Source organism: Pseudopipra pipra, chromosome 7, assembly GCF_036250125.1.
Source record: "Pseudopipra pipra isolate bDixPip1 chromosome 7, bDixPip1.hap1, whole genome shotgun sequence".
Taxonomy (NCBI): domain Eukaryota; kingdom Metazoa; phylum Chordata; class Aves; order Passeriformes; family Pipridae; genus Pseudopipra; species Pseudopipra pipra.
The window spans coordinates 23,979,148-24,001,983 of record NC_087555.1 but is presented as its reverse complement, the minus strand read 5'-3'; the positions used below and the strand labels follow the sequence as shown (position 1 = coordinate 24,001,983).

General features: G+C 63.3%; 4 protein-coding genes across 14 annotated transcripts; 3 read left to right on the top strand and 1 right to left on the bottom strand.

Moving 5' to 3' along the window:
• Positions 1 to 33: 33 nt before the first annotated feature.
• On the top strand, positions 34 to 11,987 carry PNKD (PNKD metallo-beta-lactamase domain containing). Of its 5 annotated transcripts, XM_064661219.1 has the most exons (10): positions 34 to 130; positions 588 to 801; positions 9,213 to 9,328; positions 9,536 to 9,648; positions 9,888 to 9,946; positions 10,087 to 10,179; positions 10,420 to 10,583; positions 10,689 to 10,775; positions 10,885 to 11,000; positions 11,199 to 11,987. In XM_064661219.1, exons 1-10 carry the CDS (start codon positions 103 to 105, stop codon positions 11,370 to 11,372), a joined length of 1,164 nt encoding a protein of 387 aa, XP_064517289.1. In that variant the 5' UTR covers positions 34 to 102; the 3' UTR covers positions 11,373 to 11,987. The 5 variants fall into 5 exon arrangements, with proteins under 5 accessions (XP_064517289.1, XP_064517287.1, XP_064517285.1 ...); XM_064661217.1 differs by lacking the exons at positions 34 to 130; positions 588 to 801 and adding an exon at positions 7,793 to 8,108; XM_064661218.1 differs by lacking the exons at positions 34 to 130; positions 588 to 801 and adding an exon at positions 8,819 to 9,107.
• TMBIM1 (transmembrane BAX inhibitor motif containing 1) lies at positions 1,530 to 7,668 on the bottom strand. The gene is made up of 12 exons (XM_064661235.1): positions 7,549 to 7,668; positions 4,256 to 4,500; positions 4,067 to 4,149; positions 3,912 to 3,976; positions 3,720 to 3,773; positions 3,545 to 3,595; positions 3,339 to 3,378; positions 3,133 to 3,170; positions 2,816 to 2,903; positions 2,602 to 2,697; positions 2,282 to 2,335; positions 1,530 to 2,185 (listed from the first exon to the last, which is right to left on the bottom strand). Exons 2-12 carry the CDS (start codon positions 4,470 to 4,472, stop codon positions 2,042 to 2,044), a joined length of 930 nt encoding a protein of 309 aa, XP_064517305.1. The 5' UTR covers positions 4,473 to 4,500; positions 7,549 to 7,668; the 3' UTR covers positions 1,530 to 2,041.
• Positions 11,988 to 12,091: 104 nt separating the features above from the next.
• On the top strand, positions 12,092 to 15,665 carry CATIP (ciliogenesis associated TTC17 interacting protein). 6 transcript variants are annotated; one of them, XM_064661226.1, is made up of 9 exons: positions 12,092 to 12,345; positions 12,591 to 12,803; positions 12,930 to 12,985; positions 13,315 to 13,401; positions 13,548 to 13,730; positions 13,904 to 14,028; positions 14,120 to 14,196; positions 14,297 to 14,385; positions 14,736 to 15,665. In XM_064661226.1, exons 1-9 carry the CDS (start codon positions 12,282 to 12,284, stop codon positions 14,985 to 14,987), a joined length of 1,146 nt encoding a protein of 381 aa, XP_064517296.1. In that variant the 5' UTR covers positions 12,092 to 12,281; the 3' UTR covers positions 14,988 to 15,665. The 6 variants fall into 6 exon arrangements, with proteins under 6 accessions (XP_064517296.1, XP_064517297.1, XP_064517301.1 ...); XM_064661227.1 differs by having other exon boundaries at positions 12,093 to 12,345; positions 13,560 to 13,730; XM_064661231.1 differs by having other exon boundaries at positions 12,094 to 12,345; positions 14,690 to 14,860.
• SLC11A1 (solute carrier family 11 member 1) lies at positions 15,643 to 22,285 on the top strand. 2 transcript variants are annotated; one of them, XM_064661214.1, is made up of 15 exons: positions 15,643 to 15,856; positions 16,432 to 16,550; positions 17,261 to 17,383; positions 17,700 to 17,819; positions 18,611 to 18,717; positions 18,808 to 18,878; positions 18,988 to 19,055; positions 19,190 to 19,345; positions 19,476 to 19,634; positions 19,808 to 19,897; positions 20,074 to 20,193; positions 20,681 to 20,830; positions 20,912 to 20,985; positions 21,434 to 21,587; positions 21,666 to 22,285. In XM_064661214.1, the coding sequence occupies exons 1-15, from the start codon at positions 15,838 to 15,840 to the stop codon at positions 21,774 to 21,776; spliced, it is 1,641 nt and encodes a 546-aa protein (XP_064517284.1). In that variant the 5' UTR covers positions 15,643 to 15,837; the 3' UTR covers positions 21,777 to 22,285. The 2 variants fall into 2 exon arrangements, with proteins under 2 accessions (XP_064517284.1, XP_064517283.1); XM_064661213.1 differs by lacking the exon at positions 21,434 to 21,587 and having other exon boundaries at positions 15,750 to 15,856.
• Positions 22,286 to 22,836: the final 551 nt, after the last annotated feature.

Genomic DNA, 22,836 nt, shown 5'->3' with positions numbered 1-22,836 from the left:
GTAGTTTTCTGCGCCCCGGCCGTGCAGCGCCACCCGCCGGCGGTCTCCGCGCAGTGGGACTGCACCTCCCGGCATGCAGCGCGGCCGCTGCACACCAGCACCATGGCGGCGGCGCGAGGCGGACTGCGCGGTAACGGCGGGCGGGAGGTCGGGCGGAGGGGGTGGCCCAGGGCGGGGGGACCGGAACTGTCCCGCCACCACCCCCACGACACGGCCCGCGGGCCCACGGCCCCGCCCGGCTGAGGACGGGGCTTAGAGCCACGCCCCCGGTGTGATTGGTCACGCCCGCTATGCGCTTGGTCACGCCCCCTACGTTTGGCCACTCCCCTCACGGCTCAGGCACCGCCTTCGAGCGCCCCCTGGCGGCGGGGCAGGAGCACGGCAGGGGGATGAGGGTAGGGATGGGGATGGGGAGATGGGGATCGGCAGGGATAAGAGCAGGGGCAGGGGAACAGGGATGGGCAGGGATAAGGGCAGGCGTAGGGGAATAGGGATGGGGATGGGTAGGGGTAAGAACAAGAGCAGGAGCCTCGGCATCCCAGGCTGGGCCCCCCCACGCTGTCCCTCCCTAATGCTTCTTCCTGCAGGACTGCTGGTGGCAGCAGGATCTCCCCTGGGTCCCGCCAGGCCCTGGGGGCAGCCGGGCACCCCGGGCACACGGCTTCTCAGGCAGAGCTGCCACCGGCCAGCAGGACAACAGGCCAGGCCAGAGCCAGGCAGCGGGGGGCTCCCTGAGGGGGTGGAGTACATCCCCACCCGCAAGAGGGGCAAGAATCCGATGAAACCGGTGGGAGTGGCCTGGTGAGTGGATCGGGCAGTGGGAGAGGGCGGGCCCAGGAGGCTGCACTGCTCTGCAGGGCTGGGGTGGAATGGGGGCCCTGGGGGGCTGTAGTACTGAGCAGGGGGCTGCCCCAGAGTGGCACAGCACCCTTGTTTCCCTGCCAGCTCTCTCCATCTCCTGACTACTAGTTGTCCTGCAGGGCCATCGGATTGCCTTCTGGAATAATCCTCTTCCTCCTGGCCAAACGGCAAGTGGACAAAAACCGTCTGGAGCAGCTCAAAATTCGCCAAAAGATGATGCAAGCCAACCAGGGGGAGTACGAGACAGAGCGATACAAGACAGTGGCCAGGGGGGCATAGCCAGGCTGCCCCCCATCCCCAGGCTGGCACTGTGGCACGTGGAAGGGACTGGCCAAGGGACACCAGCCCCATGGGACACTTGACACTGTCACCTGCCCTTCCTGTCCAGTCCACGGAGTGGTCGTGGAGCTGGACAGGGACAAATAAAGTGGAAGAGCTCAGTGCATATGTGGTTGCTCCCTCACTGCTCAGCCCCAGGGTTCTGCCCACAAGGCAGGGCGTACAGGCAGGCAAGGGAGGCCAGGCCTGGAGCAGTTTGACCTTGGTTTTTCCATCCCTTGGTTTTCCCATCCCAAAGCAGTGTTTGTGCTGCACCAGGCCACAGCCCCCACAGAGGCTGCCCACAGGTTTTTCGGGGGAGTTGCTGCACCAATAAGACCGGCACCATCTGGAAAACTGAAGTGTTTTTATTTAGCAAGTGCAACTTTGCCCACATCCGTGGCTGCAGGGCCTCTGGAATGTGAGCTCTGCCACGGGGGTCCCAGCTGCCCCCCGCCCGTGCCAGGCACAGCCGCAGCTTGGGGGGGGCATGGCCGGAGCCGCATTTAAGGCACCGAGTGAATGACGCCAACCAGACTCTGCCAAAAAATTCCAACGCAATCCCAGCAGCTGCTGCCAGCTCCCGGTGCCCACGTAGGGCTCTGGCATCCCACTGCCAACCCAACGCCATTGGTACAGCCTCAGTAAGCGGTGCCAAGGCCGGGCACTGCCTAAACACTGGCAGCCAGTCCCCCCCACTGCCCTGAGAGGCTTGTTGGGGGATGATCAAGGGAAGCCCTTTCCTTAGCAGCCTACAGGTAGGAATGCCAAAGCATTAAGAGTCACAGTAAGTGAACTATCCTGTATAGAGACAAGAGGAGGGGGTGAGGGGCAGCCGGGGAGGACAGGAGGGGTCCCAGGGCTAATCCCGGCCCACTATCTGCAGGAGGAAGGTGAAGATGTAGATGATGTCGGTGTAGATGGTGAGGGCACCATAGACGTACTCCTCGGGGCTCAGTGTGTTCTTCCTGTTCCCCAGCACAAGTTGGGTGTCATAGGCAAGGAACTGGGGGGCAGAGGGTGTCAGGCAAGGACAGAGGGGAGATTCCTCCCTCCCCAGTCCCTGCCTGACACCCTCTACCCACCCCAGCCATGAACTCACCAGTGTGAACGCGATGGCCCCGATGGCTGCGTACAGCATGTGGAGCCAGGAGACCTGCACAGGAAGGGGACAAGGGAAGGGTGAGCCAGGGTGCTAGCAGGCAGCAGGCAAGGCAGGGCAGGTCCTGCCCACACCCAGCTCCCAAGATGCTGATGCTGACGCATCCTCTCCCTGCAGGCAAGCTGCCTTTTGTGGCCGGCACCACACCCTGCTTCCCAGCAAAGGGGGACCACCCAAACCCCATGCCTGTACCAGCCCTGGGGACACCTGACTGGGAACACCCATTGGCACCCCACAGCCCCTCTGTCCCCCCGACTCACATATTTGAAGGAGAGGACGATGGCAGTGATGATCCCGGTCACCATGACCACAATGCCCAGCACACAGAACAGCCCCGGACACGATGTAAAATCAACCTGATGGGACACACACACACACACACACACACATATGTAACAGGAGAGCCCAGGGTGTTCCCACTGACTCGCTCCCTCCCCGAGGCGGGGTGGGGCAGGGCAGGGCATCTCTCCTTGCCTTGGTCTGGAAGCAGAAGATGGTGACAATGATGGCCACAATGGCAGTGATGAGCATAGCAATCAGGACAGCATTGGTCTTGTGCACGCTGTGGATGGAGGGGACACCACAGTCACCTCACGCTTCAACATCCCCCTGCCCAGTGGGGTGTTGGTGACCCCCTGCACAGCCCAGATCCTGGACAGGAACCCTCCTGTCTGTAAGCCCAAGTGACTGAAGTGTCCCCTGGCTCTTCACAGCCTCTCACTTGAGCCAGCTGCATTGGGGAGGACAGGAGGGACACCAGCTCCTGTCACCACAGTGTCCCTAGGCCGTACCTGGCAATGGTCCCTGTCATCAGCCCCATGGCCAGCGTCTGTGGAAGAGAAGGGTGGGCTCAGCAGGCTGGGTGGCACCACGAGGGGCAGCAGTTCCTCACTGCCCTCACATGCCCACATATCCCCCTATCCCTCCCAGCCTGTACAGGGAGCTGCTGTGCCATGAGGGCACCACCAGGACCCTCTACCAGTCCCAGCCCACTCACAAAGATGCTCAGCAGGATGATATTCCATGGAAAGCGTCTCCTGAGGACAAAATGAGGAGAGAGGTGAGCTGGTGATAGGGGCTACATCATGTTCCTCTGGTCCCCAGTCCCCCAGGGGCAGCCCCAGGCAAGACCCCCAGTCTTAATGCTCTAGAGACACCCCTGCCATATCCACACATCCCACCCTGTGGGTCCCAGAGACTCACCGGGGACCCTGGCAGCAAGCCAGCACCAAGTAGGTTACCAGGAACACAGCACTGCAAAGAGAGGCAGGAGGTGTCAACCCTGCAATTTCCCACCAGGACCAGCCCCCAGGCTGGGAGGCTGCAAATATGGGGGGCACAAGCTGGGGGAGTGCAAGCCAGCAGACCCCCTACTCACTATGAGGCGTAGTAGATGGCAACATTCCTCTGGACGAAGTAGCGGACAGGGTGGCTGTGGGACAGGAGGGACAAGCATGAGGGAGGGGGTACAGCAACTACTGTCCCCTTGAAATACCCCCAAGGGACACAGGGTCAGGCTCCCCTCTTTTTCAGGACAAGGCTACTCACTGTAGCCACCCCCTCCACTCACACAAAGGTGAACACAGAGATGATTCCCACTGTCACCAACAGCTGCAGGGAGATGATGGCATAGACCTGCAAGAGACAGAGGGATCAGCATCTGGACCCTTGCCCTGACAGGTGCTGCCCCACCCTGACAGATGCCCCCAGCCCCTCTGGACTCACCTTGCGGATGAAGGTGTGCCGGACTTTCCTGTCGTCCCAATCAACTGATTGGAAGGGGGAGCCATCCCCAATGCCATCGCCACCTGTGGTGGTGGACACTCCTCAGCACCAGGTTCAGCTGCACAGCCCCTCACAGCACCCCTGTTTCTAGTGCCTTCCCCCCACAAAAAAAAAGATGCTGCCACTTACCGAAGCGAACAGGCATGGTGGGAACGGCCATCCCTGGATGAGAGTACCCCCCTGCTGCTGGGTAGCCCCCTGGCTGCCCGTACCCTGCCGCTGGGGGGTATCCCCCCGGCTGTGGGTACCCCCCAGCGTAGGGATGGGGCTGGGGGTACCCCCCTGGGGGTGGGGGGTAGAGGGGGTTCTTGTCATCGTAAGCTGGGGGTGCACTGGGCTGGGACATGCTGGCTCCCTGTGTCTCCCACAGGCACCTGGAGGGGAGAGAAGATGGGGGGTGTCAGCACAGGTCCCCCTCCCAAGGCAGGACGTGCTCCTGGTGAGTGAAGCCACAGGTGTAGGGACACGGGACCGTGCAGCCACAAAACCTCCCCCTCCCACTTCAACAGTGGCTCCTAATTAATGACAACAAGTTGGCCTTGATGCCAGCAGGTCAATGAGAGGTGAGGGATGTCCCCACTGTCCCTTGGCCAGGGCCACCCACATTCCTGTGCCCTGAGTCCCCAGTGCCTGCGTCATGGTCAGCCACGGGCAGGGCACAGCCACACGCTGACTCAAGCTGCGTCAGGGACATGACCTTTCCAAAAGGGATTTGACCTCTCCAGCTTTTGGAGCCCACCCTGCCATTGCTGGGGGGCAGGAAACAGCCCCCCCACATGCCAGTGTGTGGCTCTTAGTAGCACCAGTCTGGGGACAAACGACATCAATTCTATCCACTGCCTGAGATAGAAACACAGGGCCTGATCCTCATCACAGCCATGCAGACTCCCACTGCCCCCCCCCATTTCAGGGGTGTTCCCCACCCAACAGCCCAGTGGGTCACACGGAGGCTCCAGAACTCCTGAGTCCCTTCAGGGAGGGGACAAGTGACAAGTATAAGAACAAGTGACATAAGCATCACCTCTGCAGAAGATGGACTCTTCCTTGGTGAGGGGAGTCGTGACCCCGTCAGGGCGAAGCTCCCCTCCCTGGCCGCACCAGGCCCCCTCACTGAGCCCCCAGCAGCTGTGAGCAGGCAGCCCGGGCTCAGAGCCAGCTGCTGGGCTTGGCCCCAGCAGGAGGAGGAGGAGAAGGAAAGCAGGATCTCCAAGGCCAGGAAAACAACAGCGCTGACAGAAGATGGTGCCAGGCCTTTCTTTACCCACCTGCCACCCCCAGAGTGCTGGCACCCCAGACCCCAGGCAGGTGCCAACACTCGCCACATCCCCCCTGCCTGCAACGGTGACGTGATTCTGGGACCATCCCGAGGAAGGAACCAGGATCTGATCCCAACCAGGACGAGGCTGGGAGGAGATCGGGCACTTCCTCCTGTGTGACGCCAGTGTTTCCCACAGCCAGGCTGGACAGGCAGCAGTGCTGGGGGGCACACCCATGCCAGCCATGCCAGGCCAGGGGGAGTAGTGAGTGGTTCAGTGTCTGTCCCTCCATCCCCCCTGCCATCCGTCTGCCCCAGCCCTGGGAGAGCTGCCATGGTCGTACCGCCCTTTGGCATCATGATGACGATAGCGCTGAAAATAAATAACCCATGTGGCGGTGACCACCCGAACAGGAAGCTCACTTTCTCCACTTCCCTGTAGTTTCCTAGAAAAGCACACGGTGTCCCATGGCACCACCTCACCTATGGGGCCAGGGAATGGCCCAAAATAGGAGTTTGACCCCAGGAAAGTCCTCATGACTGGCACTCAGTTATAGGGGGACCAGAGTCCCCAGGAGGGAACCCAGGTGTCTGGAGAAAATGGGGTGTATCCGGCCAGCAGGTGGTCACTGGAAGGGTCCTACCCTGTGCCTGTGGCCAGCACCCCGTGGCAGAGGTCCACTGACTGCCCCAGCCCCTCCTGCTCCCACCCCATCGGGGTGGCCTTGGGCACAGGGAAGGAACCAGCCTGACGGGTCCCTGCGGCCGCCGCACCCAGGGAAGCAGGCAGCTCTCTGAACCCTCCTCAGTTCGTGGCATATCAGGGCCCTGAAATGAGAGGCCACCAAATGACCACGCGGGACAGTTTGGTGACCCTGCTGTGACACGCAGTCCTGGGGACAGGGTGCTGCTCTGCACTGGCACCGTGACTCAGCACAGATAAGGCACATGTGGCAGGGATATGGGGCACAGGAACCATCACCCCTTGTCACGGCCCTGTGGGTGGCATGAAGTAGTGTCCCCACCACTGGCCCTGGTATTCCTGCTGGGCTCAGCCTTCCACCACCAGCTCCACAGGCTTCCTGGGGCAACAAGGGCCACTTTGGGAAGGGACCATGGTTTGGGGTGGGAGCCAGGGCTCCCCACACTGAGGCTGCCTGAGAAACTACTTTACTCTAGAAGAGCCTGGAAGCCCCCACCAGAATGGCATGGCTTGGTACAGCACAGCCTGGCACAGCACAGCACAGCCTGGCATGGCATGGCACAGCCTGGTGTGGCACAACACAGCACAGCTGCTGCATGCAGCATGGCACAGCTTGGCACAGCACAACCCAACACAGCACAGCAGAACTTACCCTGGCCTAGCCTAGCACAGCCCAGCTCAGCTCACGCGAGCAGGTCAATGTGGCCCACCCAGGCCAGATGTCCCCATGCCACTCACACAGGACACACGTTTGCTGGAGCTCAGCCTCGCCACCACTGCATCTCTGCCCCCCTGCGAGCCCCCTCCTGAGGGGCAGGGCATGGGACAGGGGTGTCCTTCTGTGTCCCAGCCCAGGCACCCCCACAACACCCAGTGCCTGTCCCCACACCACCTTCGGTGCCACCCCACACCCTGACAGGCACAAACCCTTGCCCTCCCCTCCCGTCACACCCCACGGGGTCCGTGGGGACACCCTCCACAGAACTAGAGTCGGTGCCCCCCCACGGACCACCCCACACCACGCCCCGATTCCCCGCCACGCGATCCCGTGGGGTCCGGAAAACAGCACCAACGCTACAGTGGGACCCCGCGCGTGGGGGTCCTGTCCCGCGGCCGTCCCTGCTCGCAGGAACGCCCTCTGACCCCGATCCCCCCGCCGCCGGACCTCAACGGGACGTGCCCCCACCCACTCCGAGGACGGGGGTGCGGGGGGTTGCAGCGCGTCCCCGCTGTTTGGTGACCGGCCGCCCACTCTCGCCCGGTCCCCGCCGACCTCCGGGACGGTCGGGAGAGCGGTGGTTCAGCCCCTGGCCGGCCGTGGCACCGGAGGGCGCAGGGACAGGGGGGTGGGGGGACAAACCGGGCGGCGGGGAGTCGGGAGAACGGGAGAACGGGAGGGGGGAACCGCCGGGGGCCCCACGCGGGACTCGGGTGCGCGGGGTGGGGCGAGGCGGGCTGCCCTACCTGCTGCGCGCTGCTCCGCCGGGCTGAGCCGCGACCAGCCGGGACGAGCCGGGACGGGGCGGGGGGACGGGGCGGGGGCGGGTACCGCCCGCCGCGCCCCCCCGCGGCGGCTCCGCGCCCTGCGCCCCGTGACCGGGATGCGCTCCCGCGCTCCCCCGCCTGTTGCTCCCCGGGACGGGCCCCGCTGGCCCCTCGCCCGCCCCCCCTCGGGATCTCCTTGCCACCGCCTCTGACGTCACTCAGAGACCCCCTTACTCACACAGTGACGTCGGGGGGAGACACCCCTTTCGGTGGCGGCGGGGGGGATGGAATCCCCTCCTGTCGCCCGTGACGCGGTCGGTGTGTCCCGTGTTTGTGTCCCGGTTCCCGCGGCGGGGCCGGCAGGGGGCGCGGTGGGCGCGTGACGCCGGTAGCGGCATGGCCGCGGGGCCCGGCGGGGCGGCGGCGGCGGCGGTCGGGGCGCGGGGGATCGGGGCCGCCTGCCTGCGCCTCCTCCGCCGCGCCCGCCGCGCCGCCGCCGCGCTCATGGCCTTCGCCGCCCCGCTGCTGTTCCGCCTGGGGTGAGTGAGGGAGGGAACGAGTGAGTGAGTGGAGCGTCTGCCGCTCGGCACCCGCCGCCGGGAGGGGGCCACCGCCGCCCGTCTTTGTGCTGCCGCCGGGAGGGAGGGCCCGTCCTCCTCTGCCTGTGCGGAGCCGCCCGCCGAGGACCTGCGGCCCCGCTGGCGCGGGGAGGCCGGGCCGGGGCTGGAGCTGGCGGGGGCACAGCCGCCCACCCGTGCTCAGCCTGCCCGCGTCGGGGGGGCGAGGGCGGGCGCTGTCAGCCCGGTTGCGAGGTCGGGGAACAGCCGCCGGCTCCCCCCGCGCGGTGCCGGTCACCCCCGGATCTCTCACTGTCCCCTGGGAGCAGCCTTCCCTCGGATGACATCGCTGACCCATCCCGGTGCCCCGGCCGTGGCCGGGCTGCCAGTGCTGGCAGAAGCCCCCGTTCCCCGGCTTGGGGTTCCCACCGCCACAAAAGCGGGAGACTCCCTCCCGGTGTCCCTGCCGGTGGATGTCACCATCCAGGGGTGCCCTTGGCTGGGAATGGGCTTTGCAACCCAGGACTTTAAACGTCCGTCATGGTACCATTCCCCGTCCCGTTCTAAATCGCTGCTGTATGAATGGGGAGGTCCCTCCGAGCCCCCAGCCTTTGTCTGTTGTATGCCCACATGCACGGGGGCATTTCTCTCTTCCCTTTTCCCTGGCCCATTCCCTCTTCCCTCATCCCCAGGACCACAGCACTCAGGGCAGGCTTGGGCATGGCCCCTCCGGAGCAGGGGTAGGGACAGCCAGAGTGCTAATCTGCCCTGGGGCTCCAGCCCCTCCTGGTGAGCAGAGCCCTCCTGGACAGATGGATGGACAGATGGACACCCCACAGTAGTGTTCCCCCCCCCCCCATCCTTGCTGCCTGGAGCAGCTGGAGGGGACCTGGCTGGGAAATTAGTCCTGCCTTCACTGCAGATCTGGAGTATGGGATACACACACGCCACTTCCAGCCCCCATGCATGGAAAGTGACCCTGTATGTGTCCCCTGTGAGAGTCCCAGTCCAGGCAGCAGCCCCCTCCCCACGCGGGCTCCTTAGGGGGTTTGGGGGTTAATGCCAAGGGGTGTCTACCCTCCCCAGGTACAGCCTGTATGCCCGCACGCGCCTGGGCTACCTCTTCTACCAGCGGCAGGTGAAGAAGGCCCGAGAGCGGTACCCACATGGCCATTCTGTGCCCCAACCCTGCTGCTTCCCTGGTAAGTCCTGGCTAGCCCCCCCACACACCTTGGCCTCACAGTGTCCCCCAACACTGGCACTCTGGGGTGGGGAGGGGTTGCCATCGCCAAATTGCCCAAAGCATACTTAACTAAGAATTTGATGTAAGATGCTGGAGAATGGCCTGGACCTCTGCTTTTCCAGCCCAGGGGGTCATGCTCTGATGTCTATCTGTCTGTCCCTGTTAGGGGTGAAAATCCTGCCCATTCCCGTGCTCTCCAACAACTACAGCTACCTGGTCATCGACACTGGCTCCAGCCGAGCGGCCGTTGTCGACCCCTCTGACCCACTGGCTGTGCAGGTGAGACCCCCTAAGCCACCCATATCTGGTTTTCAGGTGTCTCCAGGTGAGGGGGTGGCACAACTCTGTACTTTGAGGGCAGAGGGGGGCAAATCTGCCCCTAATCTGCAGCCCTTAGTGCCCAAGGCTGGAGTGTGGCAGTGCTCATCCAACGCCTTGGGGGGGACTGAATTTAGGGAGATACTGGTACTTGGGTTCTGTGTCCCCCCCAAATCTCTCTGTTTCCTCCCCATTCCCAGGCTGCCATTGAAGAAGAGGGGGTGATGCTGGAGGCCATATTCTGCACACACAAACACTGGTAAGGGGCAAGGAGGGACATGGGGGTGAGTCAGTGGCTGCCGTGGAGGGTGCCCCATCTGATGGCTCCCAGCCCTGCCCCATTTAGGGAGGGATATGGAGGGGGGGCACATTTAGGGCTGCTGACCTCCCTGTCTGCAGGGACCACAGCGGGGGGAACGCGGCGCTCTGCCAGAAGCACAATTCCTGCAAAGTATATGGCAGCGCTCTTGATGCCATCCCACAGCTCACCAAGTAAGTCCTGCACCCCCCAGCAGCCCTGTCAATTTAGGGGGGGGCTTCACTCCCAACCACCACTGTCTGTGCACTCACCTACCACTCCATCCCCCAAGTACCGTGTTGCCCCCATCGTGGGCAGAGACCTGGCATGTTCATGACACCAGTGTGTGGGGAAGGGTTGCCTGGGGAGTTGGGTATTTTGAGGTGCTGGGGGTGGGGGGAGCACACTGACAGTGCCCTCTGTGTCCGGCACAGCCCACTTGCAGACAGGGAGAAGGTGAGTGTGGGCTGCCTGACCTTCGAGGCGCTTGCCACACCTGGCCACACTGTGGGCCACATGGTGTACGTGCTGGACGGGGAGCCCTTTGGCAGCCCCCCCTGCCTCTTCTCCGGGGACCTCCTCTTCCTCGCTGGCTGCGGTGAGTGCACCTGACCTGGGTGTTGGGGTGTTATTCCACCCCAACATGGGGGTTGGGGGTACCTCCCAATGCCCCCCCTTGACAAGCAGTTGTGCGGGGGTCCAGGCAGGCCATTCGAGGGCTCCCCTGAGACCATGCTCGCCTCCCTGGACATGGCCGTGGGTTTGGGTCAGGACACGCTGCTGTGGCCGGGTGAGTGTCCCAACAGTGGGGTAGAGTCACTGGTGTCGCCCTAGTCCCCACTGCCAAGCTGGGGAGCTGTGTGGGGGTGATGCTGAGGGCTGTGTATGGGGGTCCACAGGCCACGAGTATGCACTGGAGTGCCTGACCTTCGCCAGCCTCCTGGAGCTGGACAATTCTGCGCTGGAACAGAAGCTGCAGTGGGCAGTGCAGCAGCGCCAGGAGAAGAGGAGTACGGTGAGGCATGGGGGTCCCTTGGCTGCAGCACCCACCACCCCAGCCCCTCACAGGGATCCCCATCCCTTGGCAGGGATGCTGCACCCCAACATCCTCTTTCATGGCGGGTTCCTTAAGGGAAGGGGGTTCTGGGAGGGGTTCCAGCTCCCTGCCAGGGGTGCTGCCTCTGTCAGGGGAGCTGAATGGCTGGCCCCACAGTGCCCCTCCACACTGGGGGAAGAGCAGACCTACAACCCCTTCCTACGGACACACCGGCCGGAGCTGCAGGAGGCACTGGGACTGTGGCAGGACGGGGGAGAGGACCCCGATGCCTTCCGCGCCCGCGTCCTCAAGGAGGTGCGGAGGCGCAAGGACCTCTACCAAGCCACCTAGATCTTCCCTCCCCTTTCCATGGGGCTGGGTGATATTTGGGCACAAGGGGCCCAAGGCTCTGTGTGTTTCAATTTGCTGTGAATCTCCCTCCTGGGGTGCATGGCTGGGGGGGAAGAGTGGACACCCCTTTACATGGGCACCCCATAAGTGATCCCTGCCTTTGCTCCCCCAGACTTGGGGGTCACCAGCTATCATAGAAGCACCTCGATCCCCTTTCTGGGGGTCTGTAGCCCCCCCTGCCCCACTGCTAGGGCTATGGGGATGGCACCAAGGGCTTTTCCTATCCCCCCTCCCTGTTTTTCTGGGAGTCCCCAATTTCCCCACCACCACTACCACTCGACTCCCTCCCCTTACCCTGGCAGCCCCTAGTGCTGTGCATCTCTTTTGGAGGGGGCTGTGATGGAGTCTGCAAGGGTAGGTGGGGGGCAGTACTACCTCCAGGCAAGGGGCTCCTCTCCAGCACCCCATCCTTGACGCTGGAGCCCCCCCTGCGCGCACACACACACAGACACACACACAGAGCTGGGGACATGGGCTCACACTGGTGTGGGGTGGGGGATGCTACTGTACGGGACACACACACACACCCCCAAATAAAAGACTAGATCGATTTTATACCTGTTCGTCCCTTTCTCTCCACGTTGGTGGGGCCCCTCCGCGGGACACCCCGCCTCGGCGGCGCGGCCCCTTTAAGAGGTGGGGCCAAGCCGTTGCCTTGGAGACGGTGAGGCGTCGGGGGGCCCGGGGCCGGTCCGGCGGGTCGGGGGTGTCGGGGGTCGGACCGGGGGTGACACGGGCCGGGGGCTGCACTGCTCCCCCCGGGGTCACGCCTGGAAAGGCACTGCGGTTCGGGGGAGCCACGCCGCTGCCTCACCTGAGGGTCCGGCAGCAGGAGCTCCCAGGCGAGGCATGGAGAGCGGGCAGGAGATCCCGGCCCTCACGGACACGGCTGCCGAGTTCCTGAGCCTCATCGGTGGGTGCCCCCTCCAGCCTCCCCTTTGTCCCCCGCACGCCGTGCCCTGGGGGGTCGTCGGTGCGGGGGGTGGGGGGCACCGGGCCCGGCAGGAGAGGGATGGATAGTGGCGACTTGAGCAGGATAAATGGGGAGGGGCTCGGCCCAGCCTGCGGTGGCGGGGGGGGGGGGGGAAATGAGGCAGGGAGAGGCCCTGGGCAGGGGTGATGATCGCTCCGGGAAGGGGTGACCATCCCTCCGTGCAGGGCTGAAGGAGCTGGAGCACTGCTTGTTCGCCGAGACGCTGGCAGTGGTGGGCACAGGGGACCCGCCAAGGGACAAGGCAGAGGGCCAGTGGTGGATGGCAGCCCAGTGGACACCCTACAGACGGGAAGGTGAGCCAGTGCGGAACTGCATCCTGGTGCAAGCCAGGTTCCGAGGCTGGCAGGATGGCGTGCCTAGATCCAGCACCCTCAAAGGTGAGCCGGGGTGCTGTCGGGTGTCCCCCCCACCTCAGGGCTGGGGCACCCCTGTCTCACCGGCCCCCAGGGCTAGGAATGGGACAGTGCCAGCAAGATTGGCTGAGCATGGCTTTGCTCTGCCAGCCTTTGTGACCCCACAGCTGGAGACCCTGGAGCAGGAGGAGCAGGAGTGCTTGGAGGTGACTGATGTGGTGGTGGCGGTGGCACGTCCCCTTCCCCATGTCCTGCCCCCTGTCCTGGGGTGTGCCCTGCAGTGGTGCCCTCTGGGAGGATATGCCCCATGCAAGGCCACTCTGGGCAGTCTGGTGTCCCCTCCGAGGCTCGGACTCCAGCTCTGTCCCACCAGCCTGGTCCCCATTCCCTACTCTGGGTGGAAGTTGGGGCAGGGAGTTTCCCACAATGCTTCTTATGGGGTACCCTGACTGAAAGCAGTGCTGGGGTGTGCCACCTCAGAAAAAGCGGTGCCCTGGCTCTACCCTCCATCCTGTGCCCTCCACCCCTCCCACAGCTCAGACCACACCCCACAGAGAAGAGTACCCACATGGTGAGCCACCAGCATGGGATGACTGTCACGAAGACCCTCCAGGAGGGAGAGGTGAGGTCAAAGGCGGGAGATCTCTCCCGTCTGCCCCCCAGATGGGTCACATCAGGGGTGGCCCTGTTTCACCAGGGGTGCCCCAAGCTCTGGGGGTTGCTGTCCCTGGGGTCGATGGGGCTGTGGCTTTCCCATGAGGTGGCCAGGTCTCTCCACAGGCAGAGCCACAGTGCCAAAGCTTCTCCTACAGCCAGGCCGAGCTGCGAGGGCTGCTGCTGGAGGGTGCCAGCCTCCTGCTGCTGCGGGTGCTGGCACGCCGGCACACAGTGCCCCCCGGCCTCGTCTTCCCAGCCATTGACACCGACGGCCACCTCTGCACCTCCAGCTACGTGAGCCACAGCCAGGGGGCCTGTGGGGTTGGGGGGGTCTGGCTCAGGTTGGGAGTGCCAGGGTGGGATGTGGGAGGTGGGAGTGGGCAGAGTGTGGTTGACAGCATGGGAAGGGCACCTGAAGGCAGAGGGGACTCTAAGACAAGGGTGACCCCTGGCTGTGCCCCGCCCAGTCTGCCCTGGGCATCCAGCGTCAGGCAGTGGGCTCTGCAGAGACGGAGGTGTTTGTGATGGAGCGAGCCATGCACACCAGCACAGGCGTCTCCACTGTCTGGCAGAGCAGCTTCCTCCCCAATGGGTAAGGGTGAGGGTCTGACTGGGGGCACTCCCAGCCCTGCCAGTCTGGCAGGGACCCAGCATGGGGAGTTCATGGGCTCTCCCCTCTGCAGGCGTTTGGTTCAGATGATGCAGGTTGGCTCCCCGACGCTGATGCTTCTGCAGGATGAGTCCATCCTCAGCAAGTCAGGTACTGGGGCAGGGAGGCTCGTGCCCTTCAGCACGGGCAGCCCCTGCCCACTGTCCAGCAGCTGAGTGGGGAACACCCTGCCCTGCCTTTCTGCTGCCAGGGGGGTTTGAGCCCCAGCTCCCCTTCCCCAAAGAGCCCCTGAACTGGGAGGAGGACATCCAGCTCTGCTCCTGGTTCCTGGACAGGAAGGTGAGATGGCTGGACATGGGAGCAAGGCAACATGGGGCTGTGCCAGTCCCCAGCAGGGTCTCCCTGGATGTGCCCAAGGGACACACTATGGGGGGCAGACTGGCCAGCATCCTCCCTCACACCTTCTTATGTGTGGGAAAGGACCCAGGCACCCTGTCCCCCTCACCCTGGCACAGTGCCCAGGGGGATATGCATGTCCATGCCCACCACACCCACCCTGCTGCAGGAGGAGCTGCAACTATCCCATGCTGCCTACCTCCAGCAGCACCCTGAGGTCCGGGCGCTGCTGTCTGACTTCCTTCAGGCCTTGCTGCTCCAGCAGCCCCATGACCCCATCTCCTTCGCTGCAGAATTCTTCACCCACCAGCGGCCCATGGATACCCCCTTTGCCTCCTCTGGGTCTGCCAGCCCTCTCCCCAGCTCCCCACCTGACCACCGTCCAGCTAATGGGGAATAAAGCTGCCAATACTGCCTGTCCCAGTCTTGTTTGCTTTGGGGAAACTGAGGCTCAGGGAGGGCAGGTGGTGCCAAGTTGTGTGCTAAAGCCCCACCATGCCATCTGGGTGGGACCCTGTCCCCCTCTCAGCTGTTCTAGCCCTTAGGGCTTAGGGTAGGGGGTGCCTGGGGCATATCCTCGAGCAGAGCCAGACTCACATCCCTATACCCACCACTACCTCATGTGTAGACCTTGCCCACCTCTCTGTGGGGCACAGCCTGGATGGCAGATGGGTACCCCAGAGAGACAGCTGGAACTAACCAGGCACCCACAGGAGCATCTGAGGTGCTCCCCCTTCCACCTCCACAGCCCCGAGGGTCCTGGGGATGAGGTCCCTGCTTTCGTTGTCACAGCTTGACAGTGCAGCAACACTGGCACCCCATCTTTGGAGTGAAGGTCCCCACACCCAAGGGTGACATAAGCACCCTGTACCGCAGAGCTGAGTGCTTTCCCCAGCAGCTGAGGGTGCATTTTGATCTGCTTGTGCAACACATGCCTGCTTCCTCCTCATTTCCACCCCTATGGCATTTCCCCTACTCCCCTGTGGCCAGCCTTGCCTTCCCACTCTGTGAGAAACTGTCCCCTGTCCCCCCGACTGCCCAAGGAGCAGGAGCCCTGGCATGTGATGGAGGGTGACACACAGACAATGCTCCCAAGCTCCTGGTGTGGGTGCCTCGTGTGTGCACGTGTGTGTGCGTGGCAAAGAGGAGCAAAGGGGCCTCCTGGCACGGGGTGGGAACCGAGAGTGTGCACATTCATAGCACCCAGCCCCCAACAGCCAGGGGCCCTTTCCCTACCCAGGTCAGCGGGTAGGGAAGGAACACTTCCTTCTCATATCCTCCTCCTCTCCTCCTCGGGGGGGCAGTGGGGAGGGTCCTTTAAAAGCTGGGCAGCAGGCATTACACCCAGTGTTCGGATCAGAGTGCTCCAGCAGCACGTCTGGATCAGCCCCAGCTATGGCATCGCTGGAACCAGGTGAGCCTCACAACACTTGGGTCCCCTTGTGCATCCTTTCCTCCCTAGACCCCCTTCCCTCCGCCCTGGTACCCCTGGTTCCATTCCATCCCCCAGTGGGCACTGTCCCCCCAAGCCTGTCCTGGATTCCCCCTCTGCCTCATCCTCTGTTCCCCGAAGTCCACCTGTGATTCGACCACATTCCCAGGATGTGGGTGGGCTGGGGAGGGGAGGTTAGGACCAGTACAAGCCTCTTGTCCCCACTCCATGCCCACCCAGCAGCAGGACCCTGAGCAGGATTCCCTCCTGCCCAGAAACACACTTGGTTCTTGGACTGGTGAAGACTGGGCTGGGAGCAAGCATTTTAGGGACATCTGAGCTAGAGGTGGCATCTGACCCCTTTGGGTAGCCACCAACAGATCCCATATAGCCACCGTCATGGCCCCCTTGGAAAAATGGTGCTTGTACCTCACAGGATTCACCAAGTAGGGTCAGGTGGGACTGGAGAAAGCTAGTGCCAGAGCTGCCAGTCCACCAGTGTCCTTGCCCCCCTGGCAGGCTGCCACCTCCCCTCCTCCTTTTCCTTGCCCCACCAGGCCTCACTGGGTCCCTGAACCACGGCCAAGCGCAGAGTCACAGCACTGGCGGGAAGCACCCTGGCACTCAGGACCAGACCTACCTGGATGAGCTCATCAGCATCCCCAAGGGCAGCGGGGTAGGTGCTGCCAGGCTGGCACCTCTGTCTGAGGGTGGGAAGATGGGGCAGGGTCCAGTGCTGCAGGGAGCTGGAGGTGGGAAGGCAAAGGACCACCACAGCAGGGGAGATGTATCTTGGACATGCCCTGGGAACATGCCCTCAGCATCCCCAGACCTGGCTCAGTCAAGTCTGAGTGTTTCCAGACCTGTTTTTCCAGATGGAGAAACTGAGGCATGGGGTGAGGAGCTATCCAGCCATAGCAATCACCCCTGCTCACACACCTCTTGGGCCACCGGTGGGTGAGCCCAGTGGGGCTCCCCAGGCTGACTGCACCCCACCAATCCTCCCATCCCCGTCCTGGGGTGGTGGAACAGAGAAGGGGGAAGGAATAGGGTTCCCCTATCAGGAGGGGTAGTGAAAGCAGAGCTTTGCAGTGGGATCCCACGGGACGCAATTAACGGTGTCTGACAATCCTGTGACCCCCCTGCAAATCACTGTCCAACCTGTCTCTGGGTGGGATGGAGGGGCTCACTGCCCTTACAGGACTACTGCTAACAGAGAGAGACTGGGGGCAGCAGTTCCCCCCGCTCCAAACTGTCGGAGAAATGTTCTCCATGTGCCAAATGCATGCGTGTGGGCAGCACCACGTTAAAGGGGACTGGATGTGCAACTGGGAGACACTGGGCTTAAAGAGGAGCTCCTGGCTCTGACTTGCTGCCTTGTCCCAGTCGGGGTTCAGCTTTAAGAAACTCTGGGCTTTCACCGGTCCCGGCTTCCTCATGAGCATCGCCTACCTGGACCCAGGCAACGTGGAGTCGGATCTGCAGTGCGGAGCAGTGGCAGGGTTCAAGGTGAGCCCTGGGCCCCCTGACTTTGGGATCAGGAAGTAGCAGGGGTTTCGTAACCTCTCCCGTGCCAACGGCCGTCCAGTACCACGGCTGCTGGCTTCCCCAGCCCGGGAGTGGGAAGCACATGGGGGGCCCTTGGCACTATGGGAGGGCACCCAGGGGTGTCAGAGGAGCACCCCTCTGACTGGGCTGGGAGATCACCTCCACCCCCTCTCTTCCCTGCATTCCCTGGGCTGGCTGAGCTACAGACCGTCGGGCGGCCAAATCCTGGCCGGTACCCAGTCCCTGTTGCCTCCCTCCCTCCTTCCTACCCTCCCAGCTGCTGTGGGTGCTGCTGTGGGCCACTGTCCTGGGGCTGCTGTGCCAGCGCCTGGCCATCCGGCTGGGCGTGGTGACTGGGAAGGACCTGGGCGAGATTTGCTACCTCTATTACCCCAAGGTGAGCAGCCACGGGGAGCCCCCTGGGATCACAGTCTGAAGGGACCTTGCGCTTGGGATGGTGACAGTCCTAGCAGGGACTTGGGAGGCTGGAGAGGAGCAGGAAGATGCTGCGAGAGCCCTGCCTCTCCCAGGGGCTCCCCAAAGCCCCCAAGCCCCGGTGCCCCCCATCTGGTGCCCACACCCCTGCGGTACAGGAGCCCGGGGAGGGGGGGAGCTACCTCGGTGTCCTGGTCCGACCTGGGGACATATGAGAGCGTCCCCCGCGGGGGGTGAGCCCAAGCGTCAGGGCAGCGACTCGCTGCCGAGACGCGGTTCGAGCCTGGGCGAGTTGGGGCAGGAAACTGGGGGGGCTCGAGGGGAGGGATCACATGGCGAAGGAGGGGAGGAGCTCAGGGTCCCTTTTAGGTCTCAGGATCCTGCTGGTGGGTGGAACGAACGAGGAGATGTTGGCTGAATGACAGGCCCCCAAAAGGAGGATGCATCCCTCTGCCCTGCGCCCGCCCCCCCCCTTTCCCCCCCCGCGAAGCATCATCTCCAGACAGCTGGGTCCTATCCTCAACTCCCACTGGGGCAGGGATGGGGATGGGAGTGCAGGCTGAGATTTAGCATTCATCTTTCACCCTGAGATTGTCGTGTGAGAAACTAGGCATCTCCTGGGGTTCCCGTGTTGTTCTGGGTGGTCTGCCACAGCCTGGGGACAGGGATTTCCACTCAGGATGCTGTGCCAGCTCACCCAGGGCCAAGCCACACTGTGGGCTCAGACACCTCATGGTGCCCTGGCCCTTCCAGGTGCCCCGTGTGCTGCTCTGGCTCATGATGGAGATTGCCATCATCGGCTCTGACATGCAGGAGGTGATCGGGACAGCCATTGCTTTCAGCCTGCTCTCAGCTGGCCGGTGAGCCTCCCCATGGGGATCCCCTAGCCTCCTCCACGGCCCCACTCCACAGAGGGGCATGTATCTAATCCCCCCCTTGCCATCCTGCAGCATTCCCCTCTGGGGTGGGGTCCTTATCACCATTGTAGACACCCTCTTCTTCCTCTTCATCGATAAGTACGGTGAGTGCCAGGATGGGGGTGATGGGGTTACACTCACCCAGGCAGCCCTGGTGCCAATGTGACACCAGTGTCCCTTGCTCCATCCCGCCCCATCTCTTGACCCCTCTAGGGCTCCGCAAACTGGAGGCTTTCTTTGGCCTCCTCATCACCATTATGGCCCTGACCTTCGGCTACGAGGTGAAGGGGGGAGCTGGGCACAACCCTTTTCCTGCAGGGTACTGGCAAGGGACCCCCATGTGGGGTGTTCCCACTGGTACCAGCCTGCAGCAGGAGGGTGGCAGCTCACAGTGACCCTTCCCACTGACCCCCAGTACGTGGTGGTGAGGCCAGTGCAGGTGAAAGTGCTGAAGGGCATTTTCCTGCCCTACTGCCCGGGCTGTGGGCGAGAGGAGCTGCTGCAGGCTGTGGGCATTGTTGGCGCCATCATTATGCCCCATAACATCTTCCTCCACTCTTCCTTGGTCAAGGTGAGACCAAGATACTGCCATGGGCACTGCTCCCCCGGTGGGGGGACACTTGGTGGGGACCAGCTGGTCCTGGCTGCACGACAGGGCCACTGCTCTGACCCTGTGACACTCATGTCACTACCATGCCCAGACACGGGCAATCGACCGATCCAAGAAGCAGGCAGTGCAGGAGGCCAACATGTATTTCCTGACTGAGTCCTGTCTGGCCCTCTTCGTCTCCTTCCTCATCAACCTCTTTGTCATGGCTGTCTTCGGTGAGGCTTTCTACCGCCAGCGAAACGAGGACGTGGTGAGTGTCACCTTGTGCCCACAGGGAGGTGACAGCTGTGCCCAGCTGTGGAGATGGGCAGGGCAATCATCCCTTGGAGAATGGATATTCTCTGAGACACGGGGTGTGGGGGTCCCCCCGTGTCTACGGGGCCACTGGGTGGCTGTCACGCTTGTGCCTGCCATGCCTTGCAGCACAACAAGTGCATCAACAGCAGCATCAGCCACTATGCCAACATTTTCCCTGCCAACAACGAGACAGTCTCTGTGGATATCTACCAGGGGGTGAGTGGCACCAGGCTGTACCCAGTGAGCATCCATTCCCATTCAGGGGACACATCACTCCCCCCACCGACTCCTGGGGATGGGGGCTATTGCAATCCCACTGAAAAGCTGGGAGCTGATGGGGATGCCTAGAGTGGGGGACACTTTGGGGTGCCCACTGGAGCGTCCTCACATAGGGTGTCATCCTGGGCTGCTATTTCGGGGCAGCGGCACTGTACATCTGGGCCATTGGGATCCTGGCAGCAGGACAGAGTTCCACGATGACCGGGACTTATGCTGGGCAGTTTGTCATGGAGGTGAGAGACAGGGATCTTGGCCCTTGCTCCCACACGGAGCAGCTGGGAGCAGGGGAATCACAGGTGGACCCCGGGTGGGAGGTTCTATGGGCAGCACATTCCCCCAAAGAGTATTGAGAAGTGTTAATTGCCCCCCATTCCTGCAGGGAGCCGGGCATGGAGCATTTCCCACCTGGTGGGTGGCAGCTTGCTAGCACCAGTGTCCCTGGTCCCTAGGAGGAGGGATGGGAACAGTGCCCACCCACTTCACTTCATTGCCACACCCGCCCCCTGTAACACTTTGTGGTGCCCCACGCAGTGCTTCCCTAATTAGATCCTCTGTTAATGAGCTGGAGCTGACACCTAGTGGGGCCCGGCAGCCCTGCAAGGGGCCAATCAGCACAGAGAAGGGGACAATGCCCCCCATATTCCTCCCAGCCAATGTCTGGGGATCACCCTGACATGGTGCCTCAGGCATGGCGAGGGTGCAAGTTTTGCCGTGTCCCAGGGCTTCCTGCAGCTCCGCTGGTCTCGCTTCGCCCGGGTGCTCTTCACCCGCTCCTTTGCCATCCTGCCCACCGTTTTTGTGGCCACTTTCAAGGATGTCAGCCACCTCACAGGCATGAATGACCTGCTCAACGTCCTGCAGAGCATCCTGGTAAGGGGGAGGGAAGGCATCACCTGCTCCCAAACACCCCAGCCTGGTGGCCATGCGCCCCTTATCTCCCTCTCCTTCCAGCTGCCCTTTGCTGTCCTGCCTGTCCTCACCTTCACCAGCCTGCACCCGCTCATGCAGGACTTCACCAACAGCCTGTGAGTGCCAGGGCAAGGGGAGGCACAGAGGGGGGCAGAGTGGGGCACTCCAGCTGCAGGTCTGTCCCTTTGGCCCATCCTGGCCCCCTCAACCATGCCACAGGGGCAATTAGCGTATGGACGTTGGAGGGGTATGTTCATTCCCACCTGCCCAGGGCAGACAAAGTGGAACAGACCCTGTCATCACCCTCTCCATCCTTCTCCCAATGGCTCTTGGGCACCACTGGGTCTTCAGCATCCTCCTGGCACTCCCAGCCCTGGACTTGGAGGATGGATGAAGCCCACACCAAAAGCCCTGGGGTGGGAGTGAAATATAGCTGTGGGGTGCAGAGATGTCCCAGCTGGGGTCTTGCTCACCTACAAACCCAGTTTCCCCAGCCATCTGTGCACAGTGGCACACGGGGTGGGGGCCCTGCCCTGGCGCTGATGCCCACTGCCCTGCCCTCAGCCCAGGGAAGATGCTGATGACCCTCATCACAGGACTGGTCTGTGCCATCAACATCTACTTTGTGGTGGACTTTCTGCCGACGCTGCAGGGCCTGGAGTACCACATCCCCCTGGGCCTGCTGCTGGCTGCCTATGTAGCTTTCATCGCCTACCTGGTAGGGCTGGCACCGCGGGATGGGCTGGGAGAGCGTCCCTGGTAGGTGCCCATTAACCTGTCCTCTTTGCCCCTGCAGATCTGGACGTGTAGCATCGCACACGGAGCCCGGTTCCTGGCCCGGGGCCACCACAGCCACTTCAATTTTGGTGTCACCCTCGACTCGTCAGCCCTGACAGGGACCCGGTGACAGAGCCCTTCCATGCTCACTGTCGCCCCGTACCTGCCCAGCACGGCCTCCTCACATCAGGCACTGATTTGCTGACACTCCAAGGCCAGGGATGATGTTCTGGCCAGCGATGCACCCAGCAAGAAAGGGGTTAACACCCGGACAGACCTCCCCTCAAGTTTTTAGAGCCCAGCCCCCTCTCCCCCTAGTTCAGGGGTGCTGGTCCAGGCTGGATGCGAGCGGGGGCGGGGGGAATAGCAGCGGGAGGTGCCCCCATCCCTTGGCACAGACGCTTCGCTGAATGAGCCGCGTCGGAGACCTCCATTGCTCATTATTGCCGGGAACCGCCGGCCCCCGGGACCGCTAATTACCGCCGGAGACCGCTAATCACCGCTGGGGACCGCTAATCACCGCCTGGGACCGATAACCATCCCCACCATCGGCGGGGCAAGCCCAGGGACCGGCTCCAGCCCCACGGGGGGCTCCGAAACTCGGGGACAGGAGGGCGGCTGATAAATGGCGTGTTTGTAGCCTGGCCTCGGCCTCGCTGTTGCTGCGCGGCCCTGGGGCGGGCTGGGGACCCTTTCGGCTTCTCCGTATCCCGGGGACGGCCCCTCTGCCCCGGGCGAGGTCGCCCACGCGTGGCCGTGGGGGCGGAGGGGGACTCAGCGCCAGCCCTTTGCATTCCCCCGGGGGGAGCGGGGCGGTGGGGGGGGGGGGTCCCACCGTGCCCTCCCCGCCCCGGATGCCCCGTTTCCCGCCTGCCGGTACCGCCGGATACGGATGCGGGGCCGCTCGGGCCCTCCCCGGGAGCGGCCGTCGCCCCCTGCCCCGGTCCCTCACCGCGGGTGGGGGGGGTCCCGCCGCCTTCGCCCCCCGCCGCGGTCCGCACTTGTGAGACGCTCCCTGGCTGTTTCAAGGCTCCCCCTTCTCCCCAGCACCCCCACACACACCCCAAAATCCCGCTTCTCGATCCAGGCCGGGCGGGAGGTGGAGAGGGGATTTGGGGGGCCGAACATTCCCCCCCCACGCACACACACACAATGTCCCCCACTCCGGGAAGGGACCCCCCCCCCCCCCT